A 27,434-nucleotide genomic window follows, 5' to 3' on the forward strand; every position below is an offset into this window, starting at 1 on the left:
ATTTACTGAAACGTATCAGACTGTCTCAATAAAATAAATAAAACAGTTATTTATATTCATAAATTAGGGAAAGATCATGACAAATGTCAAAAGATCACAGAATCCTGAAGCGTTCATATCTCAAATTCAAGTTTTATTTGTTATGTACAACATTATCACAGTATGACGTGTAGTGAAATCTGTTTATATGGGGAAAAAACACTGGTATGAAGTGAATGCTAATGAACTGGATTCAGTTGGACTGCATTCTGGTGTCAAATAATTGAAATGTGTAACTAACTAGTGTGTAGAATAAGATTCTTTTAGCTAACATGCTAACCTGATCTCTATCCCAACAATAGCCTCTTAAATGAAGAGTTAATCTTTACACAGGGTATAGTGTAATGTGATTGGTGAAGGGCAGGTCTGTCAGTATGTTGTTATTTAGGGCTCCTTTATTATTTAGCTTGTTCCTCTACACTAGATGGAAGGGAGATACGTCTGTGACTGCCATGAGTCCCCGAGAGCCGGGTGTGGTCTCTCTACATTATAGTGGAGTTTCTTAGGGCCCTAAATTCACCACATGGTGATGTTGTTCCTGTCCTGGTGTTACTGATGATTCACAGCACCACAGTGACGTGTTTATAAGACCAACCTTACATTAAATCCAGGATTAGACAGAAACAGTAAAGGTATCTCTCTGTGTGGATTAAAACACCTAAAGCGGTGAGTGATAACTAGATGGTGTTACAGTTCATGAAGACTTGAGCTCACTGGAAGTGACTTATTTTGAGGTGAAATGGAGAAAGGAGCTTCAGGTTTTCATTCTATAACCAAGCTATAAAACACTCTGAATTAGATGTACATGTGTTGAGGATGTCTGGTGAATTCATTTTATTTCCAAAACTTAAATGTTACCAGTGGATGATAAGTGACCAGGAGTGGTTTATTTGTATAAATAATCTTACAATAATCCTGACGCTAAATTATAAATCTGATTTAATGATAAAGTCTAATGACAGATCAGATCACACTCAGCTGATTTCAGAAAGTGTTCATAAAGATTTCTGTAGCTGTTCTCCTCGTTCACTTCTGCTGCATATTTCTCTTTCATCCCTAAGACATCAGACTGGAAAGGGAATCAGCGTGGAGCCTGATAAGAGTTCTCAGAAACCATGTGACTTTTCTAACCTATACTGAAACTGTATAGATGCACATGCAGGCCTGTGTTTCTCTGAAACCATGTGATTTATTTGTACATTATATGTTTTCTCAGAAAGCATGTGACTTTTCTGACTGATTTAAATGTCTGTGTATTTATAATCAGTAAATGAACTGTTTAAGCAGCTATTTACATGCAGTAAGACATTTAGTTTCAGCTCATTTGCAGATCATTATCACTCCTTTAGTTTATTAGGCTTTAAAATAGAATATTTTCTATTAGTATAAAATAAACTATTTCTTACGAGATAGCATTTTGCTCCATAGTATTACCTGGTAAGGATTTTATTGATTAATTAGGACTTATTCTTTGTATATGCATTTCTTTTGTGTGTAAAATATAATTTTTAAAACAGTTGTTTTAAATTTAAAACTAATTTAAAGCTTAAATTCTTTAAAGCCACATGTACATTTTGCATAAAGTCTGCCCCCTAGACTTTACTGAAGTATTTTTTTTTTTTTACAGTAACATGCCAGTGAATGCAAAGGTGTTGAAATCTCCGGGGTCATAATTTTCCTACAGCACCTCCTTTAAAAGGGTGTGTTCGTTATAAATACACAAGTCTACTGAGTCTGCACACTTACTCCATCCAGAATTCAACATGATTAGGTAAGACATTTTGATTAAATAATGAATTATTGAACAGAAAGTGCACTGCATGTGGGAAAAAAAGGCTTTATTTGCAGTTTATTTGCCCCCCCCCCCCCAATTAAGTTTTGTAAAAATTATAGTTTAAAATATGTTCCTAAAATACATTGATATTCATTGGTATGTTATTATATGGTTCCACGTTATGAAATGCAGTTTTATCCACAACAATTCGCACTGGCTGACTTTCCCCCAAATCCCAAAGATGTTTATGAGTTTAGGAGCACAGACTCGAACCCGGAACCTGCAGTCTGTTTAATCTCAGATTACAGAGGACTTTAACCTCACCTCTTATCCAGACTCACGTCGCCCTCTAGTGGCTGTTTAAGTCCAAACTGAGTTTCAGCAAGATAGGAACCATCATCCCAACCAGGAGATCATATTAGATATATGTAGATCATAATAGAAAATCTAAATATAATAATAATAATAATAATAATAATAATAATAATAATAATAATGCACTTTACAGGTAAACCTGTAGCTGATGCCGAGTTGAAATGGATTCTTCAGACCCTTCAGACCCTTCAGATGGACTGGCTGCTCAAAATGTAATGAATATTTTATACTGCATTTTCTTCTGTTTAGAAGGAGTATAAAACTGTTATTTAGTCCTTTCAATTACTTTTCTGTCAGAATCCTGCTGAAGAGAGAACAGATCCTGTGGAGAATGCTGACACGCTTCCTCAGAACATTTCTCACGGTAAGAAGTCCAAGAAGCTCCATAAATAATCATTTGCAACTCAACACTTTCATAGTGATGAACTAATGTGTGCTCTAATCATTAGCAGACCGAGAAATAATGAAGTGTTTCTGTGCACATAGTATAGTACAGTTTAGTAAAGTACTTGTGCAGGGTGCCCTTAAGGCAGGACTGCAGAGTCATTATTATAATCTTTTCAAACATCTTCATTAGAAACAGCAGGACAGCTGCAACCAGACACACCGGACATAGGAACAGAGGTGAGAGGAGCTGAGAAAGTCAAATTAGATCATTTCACTTAGAATATCTAATGTACACATCCTTCTGGACACTTACATTTCATCATTCTAACTTGAAGATCCAGGTGACAGCTGAGGCTACTTCAGAGAGAACAGGAGAAACTCCACATGATGGACAGAAACACACAACACTGACCGGTACCCTGACTGCCTCTGGTGTTCATGTTCTGACTCTGAATGACCTGTGAAATACAGTCTTAGAACAATATTAGTGGGATAGTAGAAAAAAGAGAATTGAATTGAATTTTATCCAATCTTATTAGGTTTAAAATGTAATTTTTCAGCATTTCATCTCTGAGCCTATTCCACATAGTATTCTTTCTGATTTTGCATGAATGACTATATGTAAGTGCAAGACTTTGAGGTTTATTGTCCCCTACATTTATAAATGTGCTCCTGAACTGAGAAATCTTTCAGCTATTAAATTTATTTATAATGGGTCAGGGGACATCTCTATTCCAGTTCAGCTACATTTGGATGCAGTCTGAAAAAAATAAATATTAAAAAATTAAAGAAAATAAAAAGGTAGGGGAATTGAAAAGATGTGGTAGAATGTCCCAAAGCACTGTGCGGTTAATCTGTAAGACATTTGACCTGAAGTACATTTTCACAGGTTCTACTGAACAGGTGAGCATGCAGCACTAACACTACCTTGGAAAGGTGCCTGCATTTTCAAAATAGTTTCTCTCTGTATTTATACAGCATTTCAGCACTCACTGATCCCTAATAGAGTGCTAACTTTGGCACTAGCTAGCTAAGATGACACCTTAGGTGTGGCCACAAAGTTCATTAGGTATCTTTATGTGCAATAAAGTGGAATGACAGGAAAAAATGTATTAAACCTGAAAAATTAAATTTATTTAATCCTTGGTTGAAGCCTTTGTTTGCAAGGACATCATCTAGATGCTTCCTGTATAAATATACTAATCTCTCACAGAGTATAGGTGGGATTCTTTAAATCCTAAAGATTTATATAAACACAGAAAACACCACCATTTCTACTCAGTACTGTAACACACCAACCTGATTACTATCCTACTATTACTATAATTTATGAAAGCACTTTCTGGTCATATTTAGGCGAATTAAAAGACGGTCCACCTGAGCAGGACGTTCCACTGGGGCTCCCCCAGAATCTTCAAACTGAGGAGGGATTTGAGGTAAGGAGCAATTCTCTACATTCATGTTTGCAATTTATATTTTATATTAATGGGATATGAAAGAATTGTTGTGTGTAAGGAAGTAAAGAAATGTTAAAATTGCTAACATGCTTTTGGACCACTTTCAGTTTCTTATATATATACAGTATGTGTATAAATCAGTACTTCTTTTTATAACCAAAGCTTCTGTGTAACTTGCAGTATTGTCTTACAGGCAATGGCAGTTAATATTAGAGCGCTGAAATGACCTGCACTTGTTAATTAGCTCATATTCAGTTTTATTAAAGAAAAGTTATACTTTTATCTATTTTATACTCCAATGCAGTGTACTACAATGTTAAATTATTACACTCGTACACAAATGTGTCATGGTTGTGATGTAATCGTCTGGGTAGTACATGATCATTAATGTAAAGGTCACTAGATGGGTGATTCTCATGAAATCTTGGTTTTAAAAATTTCAAACATTTCAAACAAATTAACTTTTTTATCAGACACTAAGAACAAAGTCTGGAGTATTTGTGAACATTAATTTAAGAAACGTTTACTTACCATTGAACACCTTTTTGAACATAATTTCCAAAATAAGTCCTAAGAAATCTCATTACCAAGCAAGTACATTTTCACAGTTTTAAAAATGGATTATTAATAGTCATGCACAGTTACTTCAAGTTCTGAAATAATATTTATTTTTAATTTAACAGTTTTTTTTTTTATTGATTTCGTCCACCGTCCACAATTTACAACCATTTTCTAAAAAATATTTCGATATAACCTGAGAATTTTTCAAAATGACGTGACAAACCTGAAAGAACATCATTTGTTGATTCTGCACATGCATTTAAAATCAAAGTACTATATTTCTAATAATTAAATTAACATCTGATGAACATCTGTTGCGATAATGATTAAAGGTTTCGGTAATTAGGTTAATTATTATTAATTATTATACTAATCTGAGATAATGCAGAGAAAAACAGATAATATCATGCATTTAAGTTCAAAACAGTTTTATTGTGTAGTGCTTGAAAAATACAAAAGCCAAAAATAATGAAGAAAAACATTAAAACAGGAATAAACAGGACAACATTTCAACATGTGCCTAAAAAACATGAACCATTTTACCATGGCTCTAAAGAATAACTGACCACTGTCTTTTTTTCTTTTCCTGTTGCTTCTTAGTCAGCTCTTCAGTTTTCTTTATTTTACCAGTTGTTTGTTTTTGATTCCTGGAAGCGGAAAGAAAGCATTACATTAAATTAGTCTCATAACATGGGGGAAAAATTTTATGTATACATCATCATATAGAATAGACTTGATGCTTACTCTGTGTGTGTGTGTGTGTGTGTGTGTGTGTGTTCTATACTGGGCCTGAAGTTGTGGGGTGGGGTAGAGCTTATTTTTAGTCTTTGAAATGAATTGAAAAGTAAAGTAAACAAGAAAATAAAAACAAAAAAAAACAAATTACTAACAGAAGAACAAATAACTGTTTATTTATTATCTAATTAAATTACTAAATTATAACAATAATTAAAATTTAATTATTATAATAACTAAATTAGTTATTAATTAATAACTAATTATAACTAACTAATTATTAACTAGTTATTATATAATTAATAATAACTAAAATTGTTTGTAATTAAAATTAATGACAGAGTGCAGCAGATTCATTAGGCTGCTGTCACTTTAAGAATCACACGACCTACATGCCTTAGTGTGGCGGGAATTTCCCCCAGTATGACCAGTACACTCAGTCCAGCACCAAAGTCCTGTTATAGTAGTGGCTGAAGGGGTGTGTGTGTGTGTGTGTGTGTGTATACTCTCATGTACATTTCCTAACACTGTTTATTGCTAATTACCCCTGCTGTACCATCTCCAAACCTAACCTCTGTCTTTCTCCTTCTGTACTCCTCCAGCAGTTCTGGGTTTCTGTAGAACTTTTCCCTGAACTTTGTCACCCTGGCCTTTTGCTAAAGCTTTTTTTCTCGCTTGCTGATTGTCTACAATGAAACCAATCATAAAGCAAAATATCAACATTTAGGAAATTTGAAATTAATATTAAATTCATAAGAGATATTTAAAGTTCTCTTTACCACAACTGGCCTTAAATGGTTGCGGTGTATGAGAATGGTGTTGCGGAGGAGGAGGTGCCTCAGGATGTTTTGCTAACAATAGAGAAGCCATGATGGCTTTACTCATTTTTTCTCAATGCATATAATTAGACCTCAATTTTCACAAAAAAAAATGTAGACAACTTCCTGTTTGGGTAATGATGATCAAAAAGTGGTGTTAACATTCTGACAATAGAATATTTAACATTTAACTGGAGAGATATAAAGAGATGATCTTCCCTGGTCACCATCTTGAAGTAACTGTCCCATGTGCTCCATCACTCATAATCAACCTTTATTTCCATTCTGTATGTGTGTTTAAACAGTCCTCAAAAAGTGTTGTGGAGGATGAGAACATCAGGCATGGACACATCATTTTAATACTTTTTTTCATTATTATTATACATGAATATTCAGTAAATAATTTTTCTGTCATCTAGAATAATCTAGTAGAACATCCATTTATTTTTTTTCTAATTTTTTTTATGACTAAATTATAAAAACTTTGATTTTAAACTATAAAATCATCATATAGTACAGACCTACTTCTGTCTCTGTGTACGTAATTATCATATGAAGAGCTCACTGTATTATTCTAAAGCTAATTTTTTTAAAGTGTTACCTATAATTCCACAGTGTTGACTACAGGTTTCTGCTTCATTTCTCACTTGGAATTTTTTTCTAGGATTTGTCTGTTCCACAAGATAAAGGTTTGTGAACTGTTATTTTTATACTGTCAGTGAAATCAGAGTGTGTATTCTTTAGATATATAAATGGTATTGTATAAAAGTAAAGAAACAGTTTTTTATAGACAGATTATCATGTTTCCTTACTCTGTTAGAACAGGCTTATATACTTGAATATTGTTTCTTTAGGGTCAGACTGTGAGAAATACAGGCTACATTATCGAGATGAAAGGTAAGAATGATTTTATGCTTAAATTATTCATATTTTATTTTTAGAACAATGCCTTACATTGTAAATAAAAATCAATTCATGATACGAAAATCATGATGCGTACAATGGAAGTCTACACACGCCTGATAATATGGCAGGATTTTGTGATATGAAATAATGTGAAACCAAGATAAAATTTAAATGTTATAACTTTATCAACCCTCAATGTGAAATTATAACATCTAAAAATTAAGTGAAAATTAATCAGAAACTTTGATTAATTAGACTTCTGCTGAGGCCTGGGGAATTGCATTTCCACCCTTAGCTGGTGGTATGCATACGGCAATTTTTGGCTGGGCAGAAGTGCCTGTGCCCTGTAGCATTCTCTTTTCCCTTGTGAATGTTGCTCCTTTGGAGATTCCCATCAAAAGAGGAGCCTCCTCTCTCAGGTGCATGGGTGATTCTCCACCCCTGCCCTAAGATTTAGAACATCTGGTCTGGCTCCTGAGGGGGACTAGCTCCTAGACGCTGTTTACCCAACCGAGGTTGTGGAGACACTGTTAGTACAGTGCTAGAGTTTCTGCATACACACCTCTTTGAGGGCTTATCACCGTCTACATTGAGGTAAACATGGCAGCCATTGCTGTGAGTCACGTGCCTGTTCTCTGGTCTCTCACCTCCTGCGTGGTGCCAGGCAGCTGAGGCTTTACTGTAGACCGCTCTCCCCTCCTGGGACCTCTCAGTGATCCTAGAAGGGCTTCTCCAAGCCCCCTTTGAGCCAATGGAGTCAGCCTCTGAGGAGTTTCTCACCCTGGAAATGGCTCTACTATAAGCTGGTCATACAATCTTTCTGCAGGCCTTCTGCCCTTCACCCCATGAGTTGGTGGAGCAGGAGAAACTGCACCTGCTGTTCCCAGTTTGGGTTCTTGGGACCTATTGCTCGAGAGCAAGGCATAAGTCCTCTCCCTTTTCATCTGCTTTGGCAGCCACAACAAAAGCAACCTTCAAGCAGCACCTTGTGCTCGATAGTGGTAACTGCCTCCTTGGCTTATGAGGTGTGCTGTGTGGCTTCACCTCTAGGGATTACGGCTCGCTCCATTGTATCGCCTTGTCCAGTACTCTGGCTAGGGACGTCCCCCCCCCCAGGATGTTTGTGTTGCGGCAGGTTGGTCCTCTCCGCACACCTTTGTCAGGTTCTATAACCTGGACCTGGACCACACTCATGTGCCCTGGGTCTTACAGGGCTAATGATACTCATCTCCTGGCTTGTTTGTGCTCTTTCACGACCTCCGGGACATACATCTCCTGGCATGTGGAGGCTTTGGTATTGGTGTTCCCATGGTGTCAATCATTATGCATTATGCAGCGTCAAGTTCCCTTGAAAGGGAACTGCACCAGGTTACGTATGCAACCCAGTTCCCTGACAAGGGAATAAGATGCTGCATCGCTAGCATCCACTCACTCTTCCTTCAGACAAGTAGAAGCTGGAGCATGCTTCTAGTGTGCTCTGTTTTGTCACATGACCTACCCGAGCCAATAAATTCGAGTGATTTCACACAGAGCCTCAGGCACAACTATCTATCTATCAACTATCTATCTATCTATCTATCTATCTATCTATCTATCTATCTATCTATCTATCTATCTATCTATCTATCTATCTATCTATCTATCTATCCATCTATCTATCTATCTATCCATCCATCCATCCATCCATCCATCCATCCATCCATCCATCCATCTATCTATGCCTCACCCAGTACAGTTTCTGCAAGTAATTATTCCATACATAAGACCCACACATGTTGGGGTAGCTATCCTTCTGTAGTCATAACACTTCACTTCTTTATTTCACAGTGGGACTGGGTGTAACAATGAAGAAATTTGTGTGAAATTCTATGCTGCTCTTCAGCAGGGAGTTGGTAATCCACATGATAAGATGCATCTTATCTTCTCAGATGGAATTAAAATTGAGATGAATCCAATAAGGTAAGTTCATAAGTTACATTTTAAACCATAAAAGAAACAACATACACTCATATATTGTGGTATTTCACTCACTTTCCTTAAAGTACTTTTTCAGTTAGTTTAAGTAAACAAAAAGTAGCTGCAGTATGAAGCTGCAGAAAAAATAGATTAAATATTGTACAGTTTATACTAGGCAAACCTGCTTTCCAGTCAGACCCAATAATAAATCAAATAAAACCAATCAAAAACTTAGACTGCAGTATTTATGTACTTAATATCAGCCTCAAATGACATTCCATAGCGTTTAAGTGTATTAACAACCAAAACATAAATTCCTTCATGGCATAATGTGGTTATTGGATATTGTGGCTTTATTTACCACTGCTCCTAACTTGAAGAACAGCATGATGAAGGTCAGAATTGCTCAGAGGCTTTTGTGCTCAACTTTCTGTTTAGTGATTAAATGTGTTTACCTCAACTCAGCTCTAAGTTTGTTCTTAAGGTATAGGAAATTCCATGCCACAAGCTATCATAGTCAACCCAATTAAAACCTCAGAATTCAGCATTTGTATAATGGTGCATGTAATGTTTGTGTTTCTCCAGAACTGATGGAACTGGCAGGATGTTCAAACGTGTCCTTTTTCTTGACAAGATACATGCCCAATATATTGGTTACATATATTGTCTTACTGATAAAAACGACAAATTTGAAACCCTTGAATATGAAAATCAGAAGTACAAGTACAGGAAATTGTTCAGAGACATCACTGAGAAGGATAAAGGTAAGACTACTGTTGACTAACTACTGCATGTTATATCACTAAAATGAGTCAAAATCATTTCATAAAATATCCATTACACAGAATAATTTACCTGATTCACCTTTGCTGACCATTTTCTGTCCCAGTGGAATAAATCTGAGATTGCACACATGTAAAATATCTTTGTCATCAAACATCATCATAGAAAATAGGACTTTCCATATACTGATGCTTGTAGACCAGTACAAAATTATTAGAAAATAATAGTATTAAAACTACCATTAAGCCCAATCAGAAACAGAATTTATAAGTATATACATGTATATTCAGCTCTGGGAAGAATTAGGAATCCACTGCAAAATGATTAGTTTCCCTGGTTTTACTATTTATAGGTGTGTGTTTGAGTAAAATTAACAGATTTACATAGACTACTGACAACTTTTTTCCCAAATTCCGAATAAACATACTGTCCTTTAGAGCATTGGTCAAACAAAATAGCAAAAAAGATTCAGTGTTTTTAGATCTCAAATAATTCAATTCAAGCAGCTCAGCTTAGTTTGATGGCTTGTGACCGTCCATGTTCCTCTTGATCACATTCCAGAGATTTTCAGTGGGGTTCAGGTTTGGAAATTGGGCTGGTCATGACAGAGTCCTGATGTGGTGGTTCTCCGTCCACACCTTGATTGACTGGGCTGTGTGGCATGAAGCATTGTCCCCAAATCCTCAGAGTTTGTGAACACTGTCAGAGCGGAAGGAAGCGAGATTGACTGATTTATGTGTTCTCCACAAACATGAATGTGCCCAATTCCAGCCTTGCTGAAGCATCCCCAGATAATCATTGAGCCTCCAACAAATTTCACAATGGGAGCGAGACTCCATTAGATGACCAGGTGTTGGGCAAAGCTGAAAACTGGACTCATCAGAGAAGATGACCTTACTCCAGTCTTCTACAGTCCAGTCCTTGTAATCTTTTGAAAAGCTCAGCCTGGCTCTTCTTTGCTTCTCAGTGATGAAGGGCTTGCTTTCTAGCTTTGCATTCAGCCCTGACTCTAGGAGCCCATTTTGAATCGTCCTCGCTGTGCTGTTCACCCCTGCCGCCGTTGGCTGTTCTTTTTGTAGGTCACTTGATGTCATCCTACGGTTGTTAAGTGACATTCAAATGTGTTGGCCCTATGCCGGTCTTTGTTGTCTCCAATATCTGCAGCTTGACCTTGTTCTTATGCACTGACCGCTGTCTCATTATGGATAAATTTATAGATTCAAAAATTCATATTCTGAATTGAATTAAAGTTGATGTGTTGGAAGCAGGAAGAATTCTTCCGGGCAAGACAGCAGGACTTGTGGGGTGTTCAGGTATGCAGTGGTTAGAACCTACCAAGGATGGACAAGACTCACTGATGTGTGAGGAATGAAGTCTAGTAAATCTGGACAATCCCACAGAACAGCACCACAGTTCACTACATATGAACTACCTGGCCAAAAAGAAATCACACGCTGTAATATTTCCTTAGATTGCCTTTTGCTTTGATTATAGCACACATACACTGTGGCATTGTTTTAATGAGATTTTTGGTTGCCAGCTAAAAATTAGGCTACTTTTGTCATATTTCAGCCAGACAATATTCAAGTTATGTGTCCCCTCATTTACAAAAGTCTTTCTGAAACCAGTCTTGTTATTGAAGATACATGTTATGTTAAACATCTTTGGGTTTGAAGTAACAAAATGCTGTAGGTATATGTGTAGGTATGCTTTATTATTTGTGAAAAATGTCAATATTTTGCATTTCTTTTCATTTTTCAGTCTTTCACCAGTTTGATGATGTATGCATGCAACCAGAAACCTTGCTAAGTAAACCCCTATGGTGGGGAAAAACTGTGGAGGTTACGACAATACGAAGTGAATTCATTCAGTCCACATTAACCCAGTTGATGAATTGCACAAATTGCACAGATTTAACAGAGATGCGCACTACAGTTGAATTTTTATATCAGTGTCTACAAACTAGATGTATTTTCAACCCTGAACTGGAGCCTGTAAAATTGGTAATATCATGGGTAAGTAGAAATCTACAGAATTACAGTAACATCAGTATATTAATTCATAATACATGTTTTCCTGAAACATTATGCCAAATCAATAAACTGTATATTAAAACAGAATTAGTTTGGGTTGGAGGTACTGTGCTGTGATAAACTTGCCTTACTCTATGTTGCTACTGCATGCCTGAATTTCCTCCAGGATCAATAAAGTATCTATCTATCTATCTATCTATCTATCTATCTATCTATCTATCTATCTATCTATCTATCTATCTAGAATGTCTATGACTTAAATTTATCTTGTAAGTTATTATTAGTAAAACAAAATACTGTACTATTTCCTGTTCATTCTGAATCTGAATGTATTCAACATGAAACACTGTTCACTACACTGTTAACATTCAACTCCATAATTAATGTGTTAATATCTTTTAGGACAAAATAAAGTCAAAGGTGGATGAAGCATTTAAGTCTGCAGTTAATGGGTTAAAAGATACTGCTCCAGTTCAGTATGTTCTTGCTGCAGCAGTTGTTGCAGAGGTTCTTGAAGTATATTCTGTAAGAGCTACACTTGAAAAGCTCTCTAAAATTATTGAAAAACACGGTGAGCTGCAGGCCAGTCTGACAAACCTGGAAGACTCAGAGGGAGGGTGAGTTCAGGACTTTTCCATTCAGTCTGATAATGCAGTAAATCTTCATTGTCCTTCCTTTTAACTGTTTCTAGAGATTATTAACAAAATTTATACAAAGATTGTCTGTATTCATCAGAATGTATTGCTCTTCAAAGATCTTTCTTGTCAGAAATCATAATTTTTATGTACATGACTTCTTGTCATGGAAACACTTAAGTATATTCTGTCAACTTTCAGTTTTAATTTTTTTCATAAAAATAGAATTACTTCATCTTGCAGACAAAAACAGATTAGCTATCCTTTGCCATTTTGTTGCATGTGCTCTAGCTTACTCCCTTACTAAAGGTCAAGCTAGATTTTGTAAACAAGTTTATTTTTTTATCTTATGATATCTCTAAGAATAATAATACTGAAAAAGTAGAAAAAGATCATTAACATAAAATAATTCTTCACTGTCTACTCAAGAATAGTTTTAATTGAACTACAAAATAGTGGTACACACCAAAAAAGCAAAAGCACTCAGGAGTCCTTAAATTATCATGTTTATTCAATCAACACATGGGGTGATATTCCCTAATATCAGTTTATATCGGTTATGTCTAGGTTATGTCTAGGTATATATAGGTTATATATATAGGTTATGTCTGATATTGGGTCCTTTATCAGTGCTTTTCAAGGCTCAAAACATGTTGCTGCACTGCTGTGAGAGCTGCTGTTATAGAGAATTAATCAACACATTTTGACCAATCACAATCCAGAATTTAACTATGCTGTCGCACAAATATTTTTCAATTCTTTGTTAAAGAAATAGTGAATGGAATAGGCCAAGTACACTTGGTGCCAGTGACATGCAGTTCAGTTTTTTGAATTTGGCTTCGTTTCAGTCTTAAAGTTTCCTTATTACTTCAAATTAGCTCACTATAATTAGGATCTATAACTTGACAAGTTATATTATCAGAGGTAAGTAGGTCTGGTGGAAAGAATATGTAGAACCTGTCATCTGTAATTTTGTCTATTTTGTGATTATGCCACTAAAATAATGTTCCTTTCCTTCTCAGAAAATTGTCTGAAGCTGTGCGCTATATGTTCAACAAGGCCTGCAAGCAGTCACCAGAAGCAGCTGTTTGGTTTATGGCCCTGTTTTATGCAATATCTCCAGAATCTGTTCAGCTTTTAGCAGATATTCAGCAAGACAGGCTTCAAAAATCAAGCGGGTATAGCTACTCACTTCAATCACACACACACACACACACACACAGTTAGAGTTGCCACCTCACGTATTAAGTTAATTTTATTTTGTCACATATGTTTTACAGTACAGTGAAGTACAGCATATCTCAGATTCAGCTGTAGTATGTCGCCTCTGCAGGTAGGGTTAAGGGCAGGGCTTGACATGTTAGACAACTAATTTGGCATTCCTTTGTTCAAGTAAAGAAGTTACTTACCTGAAAAAAAGGAAATATATACACATCTTAAAATGACAAAAGACAACTAAATAGTACATCCACAAAAACCTGATTCTTTGCATCAAAAATGTAAGCTTAGTCTGGGCAGCAGTGTAGCTGCAGTGTACATGGTAACAGTACAGCAGGTGTATGGAGCTGTGAACATGACCTCAGAATGTGGCACAGGAAAAACATAAAGAGAACAATATAGAAAGACAGTTTAACCTGGTGAAATCCAGGTACATACTGTATTAATTCATAATGAGCTCAAGTTCTGAATGGTCAAGCTTGTTTCTAAACAACTGCTTAGACCTACACTTTTTTTATCTACACTTTTCTGGCCTCTGCTGCAAGTGTCAGCCTACACACTGTAGAATATTAACAAGTTAAAGAATATATCTATCAGCATTAAAAGAATAAGGATACAGCACAAATGCTATATCACAAATAAAAATGATTTATTATTATTATTATTATTATTATTATTATTATTATTATTATTATTATTATTATTATGATTATGATTATTATTATTATTATTATTATTATTATTATTATTATTATTATTATTATTATTTGTTATTATTTGGTTGACATTTTTGGGATACGTGTTCTGTCAGTCAAATAAAATCTTCTTTCATTTACCTGGCCAAAAAAATTATTTGTCCCAGACAAGCAGACAAGTGTTAATGTCAAGCTCTGGTCAAAGGCCTTGCTCAAAAGCTTGGTGGTGCTGGGGCTTGAACCCACAACCTGTTGATCAGTACCCCAGACAGCAAGAGGTTTACCATATTGTAAGAAAATGTATGTTCTGGACACCATAATATAACATTAATTATATTCTGTAATTATTCTTTAAAAAGGTAGAGACAGATGGAGAGAAGAAAAACAGTTTAGGCTGCACAGTACTTTAAAGTGCAACAGTAAAAGCACTGCATTTTAACATATGATTGTATTCATGCACACACACACACACACACACACACACATTTGTTTTAAGTAACCTATCTATCTAATATAGCCACTGTGTCACTTAACATGGAACAACTTATTTAACTTATTTTTGTTCACATTTTTTAAAAATCTATTTTTATATTTCTGTTCATCTTGCAGCATATTGATGTCTGCATTAATGTCAGGTCTTTTTTAATAATTGCTGCATCACTAATACCGACTGAATGGCACGGTTTTACTGCTCATCTTTACCATTGCCATGGGAGGAGAATAAGACATTTGAACTTCCACACCATACTGACACTGAGAGATCCAACAGCCAGAGCTTAGACATAGTCTCCTTCTTGTAAGGAGCTAAAATAATCTCACCTTCCTTCCCACAATCTATCATTAATCTGTGTGTTACTTTATATATTTTACAGACATTAAGTGAATAGGTGTAAACACACACAACACTATTGTCCAGAAAGGGCATCAAAACATTTATTTTTAAAAAATAAATTTACATTGTTTCTATTTTTCTGATTACTTCTTTCTTAGTGCTTTAAATAAATTGGGTATTTATTTGTGTGCTTGTTTTTGGCTCATGTAACGGATACTGTATTTTTATTATGTTTAATTACGATTATATATATATATATATATATATGTTTTTTCTTCCCAAGGACCCTTACAAAAATGATCAAGACCCACTCTTCGGTGATAAACAGAAACAGAGCATTCAGAGCTGCTGTATTAGGCATGGCTAGTCTAGAACACCTTCAGCTCCTACTGAAACTCAGCATTCCTCCAGATGAACTCCTGTCACTGCTGTGTAAATGGCAGCGTTCCTACAAATTTCATGTAAGTTTTTATATAAATTTAGGTTCAATCAATATGCATCTGTTTACATGTCCAGATGTAAATCTACAAAAGGCCAGGGTTTTCTTTGTAACAGTCGGGAGCTATACTTGATTTCTCCAGTACAATTGGTAGATCTTGATTTTAATTTGACTATAAGATATTGTTTCTGTTATCTTTAGACCATGTTAGACTGGGAAGTCTAACACATCAAGTCACACACATCTGTCATACACAAAATTCTATATGTAGAGCGGTCAAGAGAAGAAATGGGGTCACAAAAAATTGGGGTCCATTTATATGACGTTATTGAAGTATATATAAAGTTATTGTAGAGATCTTTGTTCATTGTTATTCTGAACTATGGTAGTGCAGCATATCAGCATAGTAAAAGAGATTAAAATAAAACATAACATATTCATTTCTTTTGCAACCATATTTGAAAATCAAGTGAACCCTAGTTCCTTGACCTAGATAAACTAATCTGTTATCATTTTTTTTTTTTGTCTCACATGTTCCATCAGGTGATGTTTTAATTTTAGATTTAACCCATTAGTTATATGAAAGTGTTTGGATTCCAAATTCAAACCTCAGTGATGCCACAGCCAAAGGAGGAAAATTGGCTGTGATCTCTGGGTGGAGAGCATACAGTTCTTCCATGTCGATCACATTAGCTAATTATGTCTGGGAGCTCGTGCGTTTGTAAAAGAACAGAAAGCAGTGTTATGTTGCCCTATAATGCAACAAAAGCAGCAGTTTGAAAAGATGTGGTTGGCTTCATATGTTTTGTATAATGCATAACACCTTTACCTTCCCCAGTCAGTAACTGTCATATGATAGGGAACAACTGGCTGGTGGTTGGGAAGTGGAAGGTGACCAAATTGGGGGGGTACCTTTGCCAAGGTTCCTTACTGATGATGAGAAGGATATACAGCAAATGTAGAACACGTAAGTGTGGAATGTTTAAGTCCTGACAAAGGTTCAGAAAATTTTCCATTTTTTATTTTGCCAGAAACTGCACGAGGCTGTGAAAACCGTTGCTTCCTGTATTAAGGCGTGGCTAAAACAAAGGTAAATTGAACAAGACAAAATATTGATTAATTCCTTTATCTTTTAACAGTGGACTATTATGATTTCTGTTCTTTTGTTCCTGATAAAATTGCTCATTGTTATAACAAGGTCCTTTCAAATTTAATGGGTGTGTATGATTCCAATAAGCAGTCAAGAAACTTCAACTTCAGAAATACTGGAGAAGGATGTACGCTCCTGCCTGGAGAAAACACTAAACATCCTTGCAAACTCGGTGAAAGACACAGACTGGACAGAACACTGGAACAATGTCCTGTCAGCACTGCAGCTTCTGAATGCGTTCACTGACTATTTGGACCATCTTCCAGATGATATGGTAAATAACTGTCTTGACTGTCTCAAATCAAGTCACATATTAGTATCTCTCTGTCAATGAGCAAGTGGAGATCCACTGAAATTTAGAATGTTAAATACCTCTGTTTTATTGACAAACTTGACCTATGACCTTAATCAAGATAGTCAACAAAGATATTTACTAATTATTTGACTTTTAATAGCTTTTTGATAATGTTTTTGTGGTGGCAAGTGCAGTTAAGCATTTTAATGGAGAGGCCGGCAGAAAAATCCAAAAATTTTTAATTGAAACACAGGAAACTGCCACTGGTCAGACAATCTGCAAACAACAATAACTTGGTAATCCAAATAAGCTCTAAGAAGGAAATAGAACAATTTCAGAAACCTGGAATTAGGAACACCAAACAAAGACTTGGTACAGATTAAACACCAAACAATATTTAGTGTTGGACAAAGACATGTGAGGGTTTAAATATACTGACTAATCAAAGGGTAAACTCAAAACAGGTTGGGCAATAAAGACATGTGTTGGAGACACCCAGTGACAGGACATGGGTGAAGACCAGCCATGAATGAGAACACACTACAAGATAAAAGTATGAAAGTGTGTGCTGAGCTGTTTGTGTGTGTAGTGTGCTTCTGCCTGCAGCACTCAACACAAGGGAAAAATCTGACAGTAGATGCAAGACATTCATCTGTCCCAGTCTTTATGTGTTTATACTTTATTTCACCAAAGTCACATGCCAATCAAAGGCTTTAGTACAGGGGTCACCAACCTATTTGAAACTGTGAGCTACTTTAAAGGTACTGCGTAATCTGAAGGACTACCAGTTTGATACACACTTCTGAGGTAACAAAATTGCACAGTTTAACTTTAATTAGAAGAAAGAATCATGTTAATGATTTTTCACAAAAATTATTAAAAGTAGGAAGTAGGATTATTAACAGGGTAGGAAAACTAATGTTTCAACATGCAATTTATATTTCATTTAATTTATTTATTTCTCTTCATTTCTGCAATTGTTTCATTTGCAAATGCTCACTTGTGCCACATTTCATAGGAAATCATCATGTTCCATTTTTACTAGCCACTAACAATTTTTAACTGATCATGAACCGTGTAACATCAGTTACGTAAAATTTTACAAAAATCAACTTTCATTTTTTTTTAAATAAATCTTATCACATCACCGAATCTGCAGCATCTTTAACAAAATCATCAAATCTGTTACACTTTATGAACACAATTGTCACAATGTTTTAGTGAACATAAACATTAAAAGATGGTTAATGTAATACAAAAACTTATCAACTCTAATAGAATTTAACTTTGCTATGGCACTGGTATGTTGCCACTGACGACATCTGGTATCTTTATTTGTCTTTGTTAGTGGGAAGCCTGCCATTGCATGCTGTTCACCAGTGTACTGTAATCTGGGGTGTAACTTGACACTGCAACTCTGAGGGAGTCTTGCAGATGTGCATCAGTGAGGCGTGTTCTGTGTTTGTTCTTGATGAAGTTCATGTCAGAAAAGGCTGATTCACAGAGATAGGTTTGTGACAGAGTGGTGAAAATGAATACTACAAATCTCTGTAAGAATCGACTACGCCACCCTGGAATTTATGACCAGGGAACACTACACACCCTTAACTATGTAAAAAAAGGGCACAGGTTCAACTTTCGTACAAGGGATGGGCAAGAGATGTGGATACAAGAATATAAGCCTTATTATCACAAACTAATAACCTTTATAAATAAAAAAAAACAAAACAAAGCAATATCTAGCTTAAAATGATCATGATTCCAATTGCTGCTGATCTCCTTCAAAAGAAATAAACCAAGAACACACTCAAACACACAAACTTACAGAGCTGTGGCCAACTAATATCAGGTGGACTAAAGCAGCCTATGTTTTACACAATCACACACTGCCAATGCACACCTTCACACTCACTCGATACCCAGTGAGACTGTTATTATTGATCAACACGGCACAACACAGCACACAGCGATGAGAAAACACTTCCACCGGAAAAGAGTGAGAGAGTCAGCCTCCCCGTGTTTTAGGCCCACAGCCTCTGTAACCAAATAGAAACAAAATTAGACTAAATAACACTCACATAAAAAAAAAAAACATAAACACAACTTAAATCAATCTAATAGTAACACAAAATAAACTAAAGAAAATCAATAAATCCAAACCACGCTTCTAAATGGATAAAACCATGAAGAACCTCAGCATGTTCTATATAGGCCACTAAGACCCAATAGAATCAGCAAAAGGGGCAATTACTTCAGATACCACAAAATCTTCACAATTATGAAAACAAACAATTGAAAACGGAGAACAAAATAAATGTAACACAAAAAAAGAACCAGGAACAAAACAGCAACGTTGCTCTGGATCCCGAAACTCGGTATCAACAAGCGCAGCAGGACAACTCCAGAACCTGATAAAAAAAAATAAAACAAATACCATGTCATTAAGTAAATTTAATTTAAGTATATGAAACCCAAAACCCTCAAACACGTCTCAGTAATACATACCGGGCAACGCGGGCAAAAACTTAACGAAACCAGCATGGACGCCACACCGTATAGAAGCCCAGAGATGATACTAATGAGAACGTACTCGATAATACAGCCGTCCGCCACACCAGAGCAGAGCCGGTAACCATACAAACAGTGTAAAACACGAGGATGATGCCGACAGTTCGGGAACAAAAGTTCAGTCAAATGGGCAGACTAACAACACACAAGCTATAAATTGGATTACTTCACATATGACTATGATTGATACAAAGATGCTAACATTAACAAACATAGAAAAATACTAAACTATGCTGCTATAATGCTTACCTTCCAGGTACATACGAAGTAATTGACCCATGATAAGGCAAACCATGATCTAACTAGCCAAACTGCTAACAACCATACGCAGGCAGGCACATGAGAACGACGCACACCTGACCGACGCAAACCAGCCCCTTATACACACCTGTGGCTGCTAATAGGCTACCAATACACAAAACATCACTACTGGGAGGGTCTAACTACCCTGCCACGGGTTGAACCAAACAGGCTGGCAACCTTCATAACTGCTGTGCATACACCGTTGTATTTTTCTGTGTCCACAAGGCACCAAAAGTTTGGTGCAGCCTGGTGGGCTTTGAGGTGAAGGTCATTTTGCAGGGTTATAATTTCCATCTCCACCTGTCCAGCATCCAAGTTGAACGAATGTTATGTCAATTTGCATGAAAGGATTGAAAATGAATGACACACATGGCTCAAGCCGATCAAACTCACAAAACCGGTTCCCAAACTCTTGCCCAAGTCTGTTTATGACTTGAGAGTACTTTTCTGCAACTTTTTGTCTCTTTTTAGTCTCAGATGCAGAAGCGTTGTCTTTCAGCACCGAATGCACAGAGGGGAAGTGTAGCACCTTTTTTTTTTTCAACTTGGCTTTAAATGCATTTATAGCACTAATCATGTCAGCAACAGTCTTACCCTTGCCTTGCAGCTCACAGTTCAAGTGGTTTAGTTTCCCAGTGATGTCCGTTAAAAATGCAAGGTCAAGTATCCACTCGGTGTCCTCCAGCAGCGAGGCGTCATCACCTTTGGATTGCATGAACTCTGATTTCACGCAAAAGCAACAAAAAACACTGCAAAACTCGTCCCCTGCTGAGCCACCGGATTTCCGTGTGCAGTAACAGGTCGCCATATTCAGCTGACAGCTCCTCCAGTAGCACCTTGAATATCCTGCGCTGTTTGGCTTTGGCACAGATGCCGTTTATGATCTTCACAACGGGAGTCATGACATGCTCAAAGCCGGTCACTTTTGCACATATCGCCTGTTGGTGAATGATGCAGTGGTAATGCAGGAATGTTGGGAAGTCTGTTGGGAAGTCACTGTCTTCTTTAACAGTAGTAAAAAAGAACTCTTCCTCCCACTCACTGTGAAAATGATAAGGTTTCTTTCTTTTTTCTGACATTTTCTTCGGGGTAAAAACCACATTCAGCTAGTCATCACCGCAGCACACGCTCAATACTCTGACCTCTGACGTTTGTCATGCACACAATACTGACCTTCGAATTATCCTTTATCCCTCAAAATCATGATCAATTTTTTTGGCATAGTATATATATTACACATTTTTATTTAATTTTTTTTTTTTATATTTTCATTTTTAACAACTAAACTGCAAATGTGATTCAAAAAGAATAGCAACACAAGTAAATCAATTTAAGCCTGAGCTCATTGGTGACTAGTTCTATTTTTAGAAGAGGCCTGCGGGCGACTCACGTGGTCCCTGCGGGCGATCTGGTGCCCGCGGGCACCATGTTGATGACCCCTGCTTTAGTACATCCAGTAAATATTAGAATTTTTATCTCACTAGATAAAACAGCAAAAATAACATCAGCTCTAGGATTTGAATAAAAACATGAATGGAGAGTGAGTTCACAGTGAGTCAAGACTTAAGTGCAAGAGTTAACACTAATAAATAAGAAATTCTTGTACATGTTATTGAATAATAAAGTGTGAATAAACATGTATTAAAAGTTTGGGCACTCATGTAGAATATTTGATTATTTTGCAGGACACAGATGATTACAGGACCACTTTTTCTGGTCTAATGGAGAAAATGTCTGCCTGCATTTCAAGATTCCAAAAAGACAACAGGACACTGTCATTAGATGTATGTATTTAATTCATTTTACCGTAAAGAAATGATTTTACTTATAAATAAACTTTACAGTTTACTTTTGGGGCTTTATTGAGAGATGGGTGTGTCCCCTGGAGGTCCAACAGCAAGATCCCGCGCCCTTTTTGCCATGACCCAGGTTCTATTCCCGGGCAGGGAACCAACACAGCCACTGAGGAATTAACTATCAGTCCCATGCCTTGCATCATTAAGGGCATCTGGTGTAAACCTGCCCCAAAATTAAATACGGGGGTTGGATGATCTGATGGCGACCCTGAATAGGGAACAGCCTACAGAGTGTGTACAGTTAGGATTTAATAATGAAATTGTATACAGAGCTATTCTGATCACAAAATCCTGTCAAGAATGTTTGTGATTTCTTTCTCAGCACTGGACTCTGGTGTTTAATCTTCCACTGCCAAGTATTTGGCAAAAAGACTGGGAGGAAATTTTAAAGAAACACTTCAAAGAATTTCTGAAAAAGGCAAGTTTTCTCTGGCCCAGCAGGCAGGTGTAGAATAGCATGTGTCTGCTCTGATAATGTATAGTTTAATGTAACTGAGAGTGAAGATTGATTATTTCTACTGAAATAGAATTTATAATTGACAAGGCAGCACCAGAGTATGAAAATGGACTGTACTATAAAAGTTAACTACTTCATAAAACAGTAATAATATCATTAATTCGCTGTAAGATAAAAAATGATAAAAATATAGGAAAAATGCATCATGATGCTTGTGTGATTATTAAAGTGGACTAAAGCTTTCATTTTATTTTTGCTCACATACTTCAATATTAATTATAATTTGCTTACAGTTCAGCTTTTGCCAACAATATTATAGTGGTGCATATTTTTTTTTAACCCCTCTCTTTATTTTTAATCTGTTTGAACAGAAAAAGATCACTGACCAAGTGAAATACTACTGTGATTATTCTGGTGGTTGTCCAGCAATGGAGGACTGCATGTTATTTTACTTCCAGGATGCAATTAACAGATTAACATCTAAGGTAAAATTTATAATCCAGTATTGCAATAAATCCTCTTCTGCTTTTTTCCTACTGTGTGTTTCTGTCCCTGAGAGATATGAACACTTCCTGATCGCTGCTACTCTGTGATCCTCTGACATTAGTTACATTGGTTTTCTGTTGTTGTTTTTTACACACTGCATGGGGCATAATACATAAACCAAATGAGAAAAGTGTGCATTTTTTGCATATCTATTTCACAAATTGTTGGACCATCACAATTTTGGCCTGGGGGTCCTAAGTATCCGGTTATACTGCTTAAATCAAGAACCTGTATAATGACCTATATAATCAGATCTATACCGTAACTACAACACAGATAAATTAAAACCAAAATGTAAACAGAATTAACATCACACTTACAGCTACATACAAAGAATCATCTTTAGATATTTAGACACTTATGCTACTTAGTAGCTGTACTCTGTCTCCATATTTGTTACAATATGCTAAGTAGGTTAATAGTGATAGTTTTCAGCTATTTATTTAAATAAGCTGTACTGAAATTAATTCTGGATTTCTGTATTGCATCTGCAACAATTGTAATTCATGCACGTTTTTTTCCTTTTACAATTAGAACAACCAGAAAGGATCGCAATCTAGTTGGGTAAGATTTCAGTATTCAGACATAGATAATGCAACAATACAAATCTGTACCAAATTACAAAGATTTTATGAATTGTTTGTTGAATTATTGTATGACTTAATGTAAGTGGACACCTGACCATCACACCCATACAGTATGAGGACCTTTCACAAACTTTAACCATGAACTTAGAAGCACCCAAACACTGTTCCAGCATCACAGTGCCCTTGTGCACAAAGCAATTCCATGAAGATGTGTTTAAGTGGAAAAAAGGACTTGAGTGTCCTGCAACCACTGAACATCTTTAGAATGGATTGAAACACAGACTGCATGAGGATCTGACTTGAATGAACACACATCTCCACAGCCACGCTCCAAAATCTACTGGAAATCTTCCCATAGAAGTAGCGCTTATTATAATAGCATAGTTGGGGACACACACTTCATACTGAGGGTTAAGATTTTAAGATTAAATTTACAAGCATGTGTTGGTGTGATGGGCAGGTGTCCGCATGCAGAGGCATACAAACATATTCAAAGCCATGATGTTGATCAGGATTGTCTGAATAACAAACGATAAATATACCTTAATTTTTAAAAGACAAATACACCTTCCTTGTGATCTTACAGCAAGGTCAAAATTATTTTTTTGTCAGCAAGTTTTTCAAAGAAAATTAAAACAGAAAAGTGTTGCTTGCATTTTGTATTCACTCAATTAAGTTTCCAGATGCTTAGATGAAAAATAATGTCTTAAGGAGTACCTGTTTAAATGATAATAATTCACCCGTGAAGTATTAAACCAGCTCCCATTTTCTACCCAAAAACAACCTCAGTTGAATTGTCACTGAAGAGTCAGTCTGAAGGCAAGAAGTGAAAATGACTAAAAACTAAGGAGCATTCTAAGGAAGTTACAGGTCACAGATTTTCATGACTTAGGAATATGGTGTGAAATTATATCTAGGAGGTTAGCCATTCCAGTGAGCACTGTTGGATCAGTAGGAAGTGGAAGATGCATCACCACACAAGCACTACCTAGACAAGGCCTTTCCTAAAAACATTGCACAAAAAACAGGAAGGAGATTGGCGAGAAAAGCCACAGTGAGGCCAACAGTGACTCTGAAGGAGTTGTGCAGTGTACAATGGCCATTTCAAGAGTTTTGCGTAATTTAGGACTATTTATGGGGGAGAGACGAGAAAAAAAAATAGCTGCTTATGTAAGCATGTGACTTATGTAAGCAAGATTATGTCGCAGAAAACATGTGGGCTTTTTTGGCATGATTAAAACCAGTATTGAGATTGTCTTTGGACTTTAGTTTTAAAGCACTGTTTGTGTGTGTGGAAAAGGCCATGCCTCAATTAGCATCATACCTGCAGTGAAATATAGAGGTGGCATCCTCGTCCACTTGCTTTTCACCACCAGAACTTGACAGTGGTACCATCAAAAAAAAAAAAAAAAGACATAGCAATGCAGGAGTGCTTAAAATAAGGAAATATTTTACAGCAGCCATGTCAAAGTCCAAATTTAAAACCCACTGAAAATCTGTGACGCTGTTTGAAAATTGCACTCAGCAAGCAGCATCCAACCAAACCTGAACTGCCCGGAAGAAAGGGTGGCAATCACAACCAGTGTGAAATTGGAACTGACCCTCAACAGATTGTGTTAAAACTGTTATAGCAGCCAAAGGTGGTTCTACCTAGTACTAGTCTCTGAGCGGTTGAATACTTCTGCAAGCAGCATTCTTAGTTTTGATACTTGCATTCTGTGTATGTGAATTTTGTAATCCAGTTGAATTTGATGACTTTTCAGAGCATTTATGTACTTAACAAATCTAATTCTGCTGTCAAACAGAAGGATCTGTTACACTCTGCATCAACATCTCCTAAATGTGGAAATCTGTTGTCCTTCATTGTCAAAAGCAAACTGCATGATCTAAAATGGAACAGTGAGAACTACCTTTATCTTCTGTATGATGAACAGCTGAGAGATGTTTTTCTGAAAATGCGTGAGTTTGTATTTAATTTTAATATGACTTATTTAAATAGTTATGTCACTTCTATTTGTCATATATCAAGCTGAAGTAACATTTAAGACTAGTGATGTCACAATACCAGAACTTACTGAGAATACCAGAAGAAAATTGTACAAGTTTCTGATAAATGACTTGGTATCATATGAGAAAACATTTCACGTAATTAATGGTTTCAGTAGTGAAATCTAAAACATATTACTACTAGTTATGGCAGCTTGCTGTCATGTTTTGGAGGGATGCAGCCAGTCAGACCCAAGTGCAGGATAAAAACAGTCCTTGTGTTGATTAACACAAAACACACAGCTAAAAAAAAAAACATAACATGAACAGCAAAACACAGATACCTGAAGGCGTCACTGAAAACAAAGATTCCACCTAGAGAAACCTAATGTAAACTCAAGGAACCAATAAATAAGGTGGTCATGTAGGTTAAAAGTTTATTAAGCACAAAGTTTTAGTGTATAATGAGACCTTCCACATCTCCATGCAGCACAAAAGCAGATGGACAATATCATCATGGCACATCTCCCAACAAAACAGCTAATACAACAAGCTCAGAAGCTAATGAACCAACTGACTGAGGAAATGAGAAATAAGTCATTACCATGCAGACTACTGAATGAAATGATTAAAAGGATCAAACATGCCAACCATTACTTCCTGGGTAAGTGTTGATGTTTTAACTAAATATACAGAGCTTGATGCAGCCTTTTTGGTCTGAACTTTTCCTGGTTTGATTTAATGTCTTTTGAAGAAATCATGCACACTGTCAAATTAACAGTCCAGTTCTTATTAAGTCTAACTGAGTAATGTATGTATGAAGAACAAGGCTTAGAGCAATGGTAATACAATCTCTCACAAATATTTGCTTATATATACAATATATAATGAGTTTTACTTGAGTTAGACGAAGTTAATATGGACCCTGATATAATAGCTGCTTCTGGTAATAAAGTGAAAACCTATTAATTTGAGCAAAGATAAAGCCAGAGCACACAGAGCCAGAGAGAAGCTTATTGAGGCTCCAGGTTTGTGCAGATGAGGAACTTTAGAATTTGACCGTAGTTAATTCAGTTAATTCAATAAAGGTGATTGCTGCCTATGATAAAAAAAAAAAAATAAAAAAAAAACGAGGTCAGTTTATATTTCACACAATCTTTTTTGCCTGTAACTGAACATGTTGATATACTGTTAATTTAATTCATTTGAAAAGTATTTTCTTGATTTCATTTTATATATTAAATATTTTTCTTTGTTGGTGTATGTGGTAAAGTCCCAAGGAATATTTAGCTGAGGTGCACCTGTAATTAGAGCAATACATTTAAACAGACTTTTCAAAATTGCGTAGATCATGGGTGTCCAATCTTATCCAGAAAGTGCCAGTGTACGTGTGGCTTTTCATTCCAACCCAGCAGAAGTCTACTAAAAGCCAAGATCAGTTGATTAAACAGGTGGAATCAGGTGTGGCTCCTGCTTGATTGGAACGAAAACCTGCACCCACACTGGCTCTTTGCGGATAAGATTTGACACCCTGATCTAGAGTCTAACGTGATTTTTAAAAAAGTTTATTTTTCCCATATAGGACAGAACTGGGACACATTTAGCAAGACAATAAAGGATGCAGAGAAGGACTTTAACAATTTTGAAAGGTGGAAAAACAAAGTAAAGGTACTCAGTGACCTTAACCAAGGCATGCCAGGTACAGTGGAGTGTTTTTCTCTTGCATTTTATTTTTCACTGTCAGCTACATTAATTATCTTGAATATACTGATTTTGTACATTATAAAGCCTTAGTCAGCTTTTCTTTCTCGATTAGCAATTAGCTCCTAGCCTGTTACCTATAGGTTCTGTGGAATGTTTATCACTGCAAAAGCCAAGAACAATTTTTTAAAGCCTTTTAATAAAGGAATTAAAGTGATGTGAAAGACTCTTGTGTCTAAGCTGAGGAAATTGCATCTTGTTACAATCGTTTTTAATTTTAACAATATGCACTATTATATGTAGTAACCTTGAGTATTTCTATACCTCATTTTTTTATTTTTA

At 36.1% G+C, this 27,434-nt stretch overlaps 1 protein-coding gene across 2 annotated transcripts in view; it reads left to right on the top strand.

Moving 5' to 3' along the window:
* Positions 1–1,672: 1,672 nt before the first annotated feature.
* Positions 1,673–27,434, top strand: part of LOC131343011 (E3 ubiquitin-protein ligase rnf213-alpha-like) — a 71,856-nt gene continuing 46,094 nt past the window's right edge. The window contains exons 1-23 of one of the 2 annotated variants that reach the window (XM_058374350.1): positions 1,673–1,810; positions 2,322–2,400; positions 2,486–2,552; positions 2,766–2,812; positions 2,911–2,989; positions 3,932–4,011; positions 6,811–6,835; positions 7,001–7,043; positions 8,880–9,011; positions 9,594–9,772; positions 11,553–11,806; positions 12,227–12,441; positions 13,482–13,637; positions 15,488–15,665; positions 16,675–16,733; positions 16,884–17,067; positions 21,645–21,743; positions 22,138–22,233; positions 22,644–22,757; positions 23,353–23,382; positions 25,211–25,364; positions 25,882–26,055; positions 26,974–27,090. In XM_058374350.1, coding sequence (XP_058230333.1) covers positions 2,350–2,400; positions 2,486–2,552; positions 2,766–2,812; positions 2,911–2,989; positions 3,932–4,011; positions 6,811–6,835; positions 7,001–7,043; positions 8,880–9,011; positions 9,594–9,772; positions 11,553–11,806; positions 12,227–12,441; positions 13,482–13,637; positions 15,488–15,665; positions 16,675–16,733; positions 16,884–17,067; positions 21,645–21,743; positions 22,138–22,233; positions 22,644–22,757; positions 23,353–23,382; positions 25,211–25,364; positions 25,882–26,055; positions 26,974–27,090 — 2,533 coding nt within the window. In that variant the 5' untranslated portion in view covers positions 1,673–1,810; positions 2,322–2,349. Of the gene's footprint in view, positions 1,811–2,321; positions 2,401–2,485; positions 2,553–2,765; positions 2,813–2,910; positions 2,990–3,931; positions 4,012–6,810; positions 6,836–7,000; positions 7,044–8,879; positions 9,012–9,593; positions 9,773–11,552; positions 11,807–12,226; positions 12,442–13,481; positions 13,638–15,487; positions 15,666–16,674; positions 16,734–16,883; positions 17,068–21,644; positions 21,744–22,137; positions 22,234–22,643; positions 22,758–23,352; positions 23,383–25,210; positions 25,365–25,881; positions 26,056–26,973; positions 27,091–27,434 lie in introns of those variants that run through there. The other variant, XM_058374349.1, reaches the window with a different exon arrangement.

Source organism: Hemibagrus wyckioides, linkage group LG22 (genome assembly GCF_019097595.1).
Source record: "Hemibagrus wyckioides isolate EC202008001 linkage group LG22, SWU_Hwy_1.0, whole genome shotgun sequence".
Taxonomy (NCBI): Eukaryota; Metazoa; Chordata; class Actinopteri; order Siluriformes; family Bagridae; genus Hemibagrus; species Hemibagrus wyckioides.